This window comes from Desmodus rotundus, chromosome X (assembly GCF_022682495.2).
Source record: "Desmodus rotundus isolate HL8 chromosome X, HLdesRot8A.1, whole genome shotgun sequence".
Lineage (NCBI taxonomy): Eukaryota > Metazoa > Chordata > Mammalia > Chiroptera > Phyllostomidae > Desmodus > Desmodus rotundus.
In genome coordinates, this window is record NC_071400.1 from 61625259 (window position 1) to 61633212 (window position 7954).

The 7954-nt window shown below is 43.1% G+C and overlaps 1 protein-coding gene across 1 annotated transcript; it reads right to left on the reverse strand.

The window, feature by feature from the left end:
• Positions 1 to 4860: 4860 nt before the first annotated feature.
• LOC112308160 (histone H2A-Bbd type 2/3-like) lies at positions 4861 to 5652 on the reverse strand. The gene has a single exon (XM_024564337.3). It carries the CDS (start codon positions 5377 to 5379, stop codon positions 5026 to 5028), a length of 354 nt encoding a protein of 117 aa, XP_024420105.2. The 5' UTR covers positions 5380 to 5652; the 3' UTR covers positions 4861 to 5025.
• Positions 5653 to 7954: the final 2302 nt, after the last annotated feature.

Below are 7954 nucleotides of genomic sequence, written 5' to 3' on the forward strand. Positions count from 1 at the left end.
ATAAACATTCAACCAGAACAGAAAGAAGAAACAAGAATTCAAAAAAATGAGGCTAGTATAAAAAGACTTTGGGTCATCTCCAAACATCCCAACCTCCAAATCATACAGATGCCAGAAGAGAAGAGGAAGAGCAATAAACTGAAAACTTTTCTGAAAAAATAATGAGGGAAAACTTCCCCAGTCTAGTGAAGGAATTACATACTCAAGTCTGGGAAGCTCAGAGTCCCAAAGAAGTTGGATCCAAGGAGAAACACACCAAGGCACATCATAATTATATTACCCAAGATTAAAGATAAGGAGATAATATTAAAAGCAGCAGGTAAAAAGGAGAGAGTTACCTACAAAGGAGTTCCCGTAAAACTATCAGCTGATTTCTCAAAAGAATCTTTACAGGCTAGAAGGGATTGGCAAGAAGTATTCAAAATGATTAAAAACAAGGACCTACAACCTAGATGACTCTATCCAGAAAAGCTATCATTTAGAATCAAAGGACATATAAAGAGCTTCTCAGACAAAATAAAGCTAAAGGAGTTTGTCATCACCAAGCCATTATTACATGAAATGCTAAAGGGACTTATTTAAGAAAAAGAAGAAGATCAAAAATATGAAAATTAAAAAGGAAACAAATGCACAACTATCAAAGAATGAATTAAGAAAAAAACCCACTAAGCACACAACCAGAACAGAAACAGAATGATAGGTATGGAGATCATTTGGAGGGTTATCAGCTGAAGGGGTAAGGGGAGAATGGGGTAAAAGGTGCAGGGATTAAAAATCATTATTGAATGGTACAAAATAGACAGGGGGAGGTCAAGAATAGTATAGGAAATGAAGAAGCCAAAGAACTTATATGCGTGGCCCATGGACATGAACTAAGGGGGAGATTGCTGGATGGAAGGAGGGAACCTGGTAGAGGGGAGCAAAGGGGAAAATTTAGAACAACTGTAATAACATAATCAATAAAATATATTTAAGAAAAGAAAAAGAAAAATGCAAGCCTGTGCAGTTCAGAAATTGTCCCAGTATAGCCATTTGATGCAGTGCTTCCTCAATTGCCTGCATCCATCTACAATGGCACTGGATTTTAGAATTACTAACCTCAAACTCATTAAAGATTCTCATTGTCCATAAACAAAGAGTCCACTGTGTATCTGTGTTTCTGTGTGTGTGTGTGTGTGAGAGAGAGAGAGAGAAATCCACACCCAGAGAAAAGAGAAAAAAACAGATAAGAAAAAGCAAAAAGACTATTTCTCAAGTCACAGAGAAGTAATGTGCAGCATAGGGAATATAATCAATAATATTGTAACAACTGTGTAAGGTGTCAGATGGGTACTAGACTTATTGGGGTGATCACTTCATATGGTATGTAAATGTCTAATCACTATGCTGTACACCAGAAACTAACATAATGTATGTTGACAATAATTGGAAAAAAAATTAAAAATTATTTCATACAATTATTCAAAATGAATCATTTTAATGGATCATTGGAAGTACCAACAGTCTCAGTTGGTATTATTCACTGAACTAGTTTGCGGTTTGGGATTTTAATCTAGTAATAAGGTCAGTTAAGAATGAAAGTTGTGGTGACAAAAAAGGAAATGATATGCTACTCTGCTTGCCCTAACCTCATCCACTTAACGCACCATGAGGAAGGCTTGAAATGTAATCCAAAACTCTTGTCTATAGCTTAATTTTGTAGCATTGCAGATGATGAAGGCAAACCAGTATCTGTAGAGGGAACATATATGCAGAGAACATCCAAGAACTCGCCTCCAATTCAAGGGTCCCATGCAAATATTACTTGAGTTTCCATTGCTGTGTGTTAAAATCTTTTAAAAAATGATTTTATTTATTTATTTTTAGAGAGGGGAAGGGAGGGAGAAAGAGAGGAAGAGAAACATTAATGTGTGGTTGCCTCTCACATGCCCCCTACTGAAGACCTGGCCCACAACCCAGGCATGTGCCCTGACTGAAAATTGAACCAGCGACCCTTTGGTTCACAGGCTGGTGCTCAATCCACTGAGCCATTCCAGCCAGGGCTAAAATCTTTTTTTTGTAAAATAATAACTAAGAAGTGCTTGTATATGTATAGGTTATTAGTTCCTTGTTATAACATGAGTAAGATGATGATAGAAAAGAGTATTAACTAAAAATGTTAATTATTCAATATAAGGTAGGTGCTGTGGAATGACCTTGTGTAAAAATAGCCTGTAACATTAAGTAAATGTGATCTGTGACGGTTTTGGTCAAAGACAAAGAGAGATGGGAAAATCTAAAATGTGTCTAACTACCCTACGTAGTGAGTATTCAGCAGAGATACAAGTTCAAGCTTTTAGCTATAACAATATATATGTACATATACACACACATACATGATATATATATACATATATATCAATGTCATGGTCTAAAATCCTTGAAAAAGTTACTTACAAGAGTTAGCAAGTTCTTGAACTTTTCAAAGAAGCCTAACCTTCATCTTTGGATCTCGAATCCTAGGTAGGCCTGAAGAAACACTGTTAATTTTAAACATTCAGAATCTTAGCTTGGATTTTTTGAGTTCCACAAACCATTGTACAACTAAAAACATATATGGAACAAGAGGTGGAATGGGTAACTAGATGCTGAGTTCTCAATTCCTAGTACATGAGCTTGTGGAAACCTTCCATATTATGCAAAGTCTATTGGGGAAAAGGGCAGAAAGAGCATTTTAGCTTGGATTCCAACTAAAACTTGATTCCAACATTTAAAAAATATTAATATGACTTTATTGAAGCTTTGACAACATAAACTAATCTGATAATCACACTGTATATAAAAGCAAGACTCAACTCAACATCATCTATGAAAGATACTTTTTTAACAATACAGATGAATGTTGAGGACAGTATGATAAGTGCAATAAGCCACTCAGAGAAAGACAAATACTGTATGATGCCACTTATATAAAGTATCTAAAATGGTCAAATTCACAGAATGCAAGTGTGCAATGGTAATTTCCAGGGCATAAAGTTGCAGATAAGCAAGATGAATAAGTGCTAGAGATCTGCTGAAATGGTTATTTGGATATTTAAGAAATCGCAATCATGTTGGAGACATTAACATCACTTTATTGGCAAGTCAGAAATATGCTCAACATCTTTAACCATTAGCCAATTAGAAATTAAAACCACAGTAATATATTAATTATACATCTACTAGAATGGCTAACACTAACCTGCTGACATCACCAAATGTTGACAAGGATATGGAACAATGGGAATCCCCACATGTAGTGGGAGTATACAAACACTTTGAAAACAGTTTATCACTTTCTTATAAAGCTAGATATACACCTAACCTATGAACTAACACTACTTTTAGGAATTACCCAAGGGAAATGAAAACATATGTGTACACAAAAACTTGAACAGCAATGTTCATAGCATGTGTTCTGTGTCCTGAATATGTTGGTGAATAAACACATTTATACATGTGTTAAATTCATAGAAGAGGATATGAAATACATTGATTATATTGTTTGCGATAAAGATATAAAATAAAAACAAAATGGAAGTAACACAGTATGGTGGGTAGCATATGGTATTATCCCTAATACTTAGTAAATTCTTAATTTAGCACGAGTATATTTTACATATTTTTTAAAATTTTTTATTTATTTATTTTTAGAGAGAGGGGAAGGATGGGAGAAAGAGAGGGAGAGAAACATCAATGTGTGGTTGTCTCTTATGTGGCCACCACTGGGGACCTGGCCCGCAACCCAGGCCTGTGCCCCGACTGAGAACCGAACCGATAACTCTTTGGTTCGCAGCCCGCACTCAATCCAGTGAGGTACACCAGCTAGGGCTATTTTACATACTTTTAAATACATATTATGTTATATATCATAGATACAGACATATGCAATTAAAATTTCATAAAAAGAAATACAATTTCTTTTTAACCTTATCTAATCACCATTCTGAAATGGTGTGCAGGTGTTATGCTATCATAAAAATAAATTGAAGTTTAATAAAAGACTAGTACACTAGCAGGGAAGCAGTAGGCATAAAATTTGTTACTAATCAAATTCAAACTACATAAGGCATAAAGACATATAGTTAATTTAAAGGTATGGGTATCAGAGTCTGTTATTAATCTGGCTTTCAGACCCTAAGGCCCCCTTTCCTAGGTGATAGGAAATCAAGTGATTTGAGGAAGAACCTGGTCTAGCACAAGTTAAACACGCAAATAGGGGTTCTGGGAAAAGCCTTTCCAGGGACATGGTTCCCCTGCAAAATTGTTGAAAGACTGGGCCTTGCCTGATGCAAGCTGAATATGCAAATAGAGGATCTTCAGGGACCCACTATTACTACCTGACAGCTTGTTACCTCGGTTGCTATGGTATCTCCCAGCATCTCTAAGAAAACAAGATCAAAGCTAAACTCCTGATCCCGCGTGACCATCATTCCGATTTTGCATGTTTCTTGATTGCCCTCCACCCCCACTCCTCAATCTTCCCGTCCATCCACTGCCCCATTGCAGTCCATGCCAACCCCTTTGTCCCCTCCTCCATCCCTCGCCCGAGTCGGCCTGACACATCCACCCTATCCCGATGCCTCAGTCATGGTCTTGCACTCCACCCCAATGAACACCGTCCTTCGGGGGACTGTGATGGGCTTTGACGCGCTCAGAGGCAATGGGGGAGTCTTCCATACCCCATGCCCATCCCCATCTCAGGCAGCCTCTCCCATCCAGGCCGGCGCCCTGCACTGTCAGCTCCCGAGGCCGCTCCTGTCGCCATCCCTGACTCCACCCTCACCCCCTGGCAGACACCACCCCACCCGCAACCCTCCAGGGGGTTCTGTCCCTCCACCACCACGCACACACAGTGACCGAAGCAGGCACATGGGTTTCTTTGCAGTGTAAACAGTTTATTGGCCATGACTGCCCAAGGCACCAGCCAGGCCCGGGCTGCTTGGGCTGCGAACAGGCCTGGCGCCCTAGGGGGCAGGCCCGGAGAACCCCTGTCCCGTCGGGCAGCTACTGCCAGCCCGGGGCCACTAGGGAAATGGTGGTAGTTCCGAAGAAGGCACTGAGCTGCGCGTTGTTGTGCATGGCCATGTCCACGAGCCGTGAGGTGATGCGCCGGCAGCCACTTCTCCGGGCCTCGTTCCCGGCCAGCTGCAGGACCGTGGCGAGCAGATACTGAACGATGGCCGCCAGGAAGATGGGTGCGGACGAGGTCAGGCGCTGGGCGTAGCGGCCTTCCCGCAGCAGGCGCTCCACGTGGCTCACCGAGAAAAGCAGCTGGGCCCTGGCGGTGCGGTTGCGGGTCCGCCTCTGGTGATGGCGACGGTGACCGGACGACCTCCTGCGGCTCCTCTGACCAGGCATGCTGGGCGTTGGGTGCTCTCTGTCCGACCGGCCGAGCTCTGCAGTGCGCTGCGGGGTGCTGCGGGGTGTCTCCGTGCGCTAGGGTGCGGTGGGGTGCGGTGGGGTGCGGTGGGGTGCGGTGGGGTGCGGTGGGGTGCGGCAAGGGAGATTGGGCAGCTGGTCCCAAGCTCTGTAGACAGCGGCTCCACAGGCCCCTAGTCCGTATCCCAGCGACCATGGAACGGCCCCTGGTTGGTGGAGGCACACGCGTGCGACACAGAAGTTCCATGAGGTCACCGCTTCCCCAGGGGCCCCGGCGGCCCGGCCTGCAAAGGAAGGGCGCTGGCGGCACCCTGCTCACGCGGCCCACGCCACCCTCTCTTCGACGGAGCTCTCTCCTTCCACTGCACAGGAACGTTGTACGGAAAAAGCCACAAACGTGTGGGATCCGCTGACACCGGGTAAACACTCGTGGTGTTGGACGGCCAGCACAACATCGACTTCCACAACGTTGGGACCACCCCAAAAGAAGCCCCTGTAGCCATCAGGCAGTCATTCCCCGCTGCCCCTGGCCAACCACCTCTTCTCTCCCCCTGACCCAGGCAAATAGGAGCCTGCTTCTTGTGCACAGACGTTTGCCTCCTCCAGAGACTTCTAGAGACGCAACCGTACAATAAATCGGCGGCCTTTTGTGTCCAGCTGCTTTCACTTAGCATACCGTTCTCACTGTGGCTCACTCACATGATAGCATGCACCAGCACTGGAACCTTCCACTGTAGGGATGGAGTACGCGATGTGCTCCCGCTCATGAGCTGATGGCCATTTGGGTAATTTTCACCTTCTGGCTGTTGTGACTGGCGCTGCGGTGAACATTCCTGTCCACAGTTCTGTTTGAACACCTGCTTTCAGTTCTTCTGGGTATGTATCTAGGAGCGGAATTGCCAGGCCATATGGCATTTCTATGTTTAACTTACTGAGGAAGCGCCCAACTGATTTCCACAGTGGCCCTGCCATTTTGCCCTCCCAACAACAGGGTATGAAGGTCCCACTTTCTCCACATCCTCACCAAAACTGGTTATTTTCCTGTTGCTTTGCTGATAATAGCCATCCTAGTGGGTGGAAAGTGGTATCTCATGGTTTTCATTTGTGTTTCCCTAATGGCTAATAATGTTGAGCATCTTCTCATGTGTCTCTTGGCCATGTGTACATCTGCCTTGGAGGAAACAGATGTACTTTCAAGTCCTTCGCCCATTTCCTAAAACTGGGTTGCTTGTCTTTCTGTTGTGAGAGTTCTTTATGTGTGCTGGAAAATAGGCCACTCTCAGATACATGACTTGCAAATGTTTCTCCCACCCATCCCATAGGTTGTCCTTTCACTTGCTAGATAGAGTCCTTTGATGCACAAAAGTTTTTCATTGGGATGGCATACGATCTCTCTTTTTTCTCTGTCTTTCGTGGCCGTGCTTTTGCTCTCATGTTTTGTAACCGTTGCCCAATCCAAGGTCATGGGGACTTGCATCTGTGTGTTATTCCAAGAGTTTTATAGTTTCCGTCTTTACCTTTCAGTCTGTGATCCATCAGAGTTAATATCTGTACATGGTGTGAGATCGGGGTCCATATTCATCCCTATGTGTGTGGATATCCAGTTGTCCCAGCAGTTTTTATTGAAGAGATTTTTCATTCAGCCATTGAATAGCGTTGGCACCCTTATAGAAAATCAGCTATTTATTGATACATGGGCTTATTTCTGACTCCAAATTCTAAAACATTGGCCCACAATCGGTATTCCAGTGCCACACTTTTTAGGACAGCTTTGCAGTAAGCATTGAAATTGGGAAGTGAGAGTCCTCCAACTTTGTTCTTCATTTTTGAGATTGTTTTGGCTGTCTGCGTCCCTTGCATTTCCACGTGAATTTCAGGATCACCTTGCCGAATTTTACAAAGAAGCCAGGGTAGATTGTAACAGGCATGGCACTGAATCTATGTATTGCCTTGGGGATTACGGTCACCTTAACGATGTTAAATGTTCAATGTACTAGCGTGGGATGACTTTCCATTTATTTCAGTCCTTTTAAATTTCCCTCAGCAATGTTTGGCAGTTTTCAGGGTACAAGTCTTACATGTCTTTCGTTAAACTTATCCCTCGGTATTTTATTCTTTTGGATGATATTGTGAAAGGAATTATTTTCTTGGCCTCATTTTTTGGATTGTTGCATGCTAGCGTATAGAAATACAACTGATGGTTGCCCATTGATCTGGGATCCTGCAACTCTGCTGAACTCTTACTGCATATTTGAATAGGTTGCTGTGTTTCTGGTGTGTTCTTTAGTGTTGTATAGGTGTATACACACACACACACGCACATTTATATACATGAACATGTCATCTATGAACAGAGATTGTTTTACTTGTTCCTTTTCCATTGGGATGCCTTTTATTTATTTGCCCTGCCTATTTGGCCTGACTAGAACGTTGAGTACAATGTTGCATAGAAGTGTCAAGAACAACACTCTTGTCTTCTTCCCGATGCTGGGGGCAAAGCACCCAGTCTTTCACCATTATGAATGATGTTATCTGTGGGTTTTTCATAGATGCT

Excerpts from the sequence above, each read along its gene's own strand:
- LOC112308160 (XM_024564337.3), bottom strand. The coding sequence starts at position 5,379 with ATGCCTGGTCAGAGGAGCCGCAGGAGGTCGTCCGGTCACCGTCGCCAT.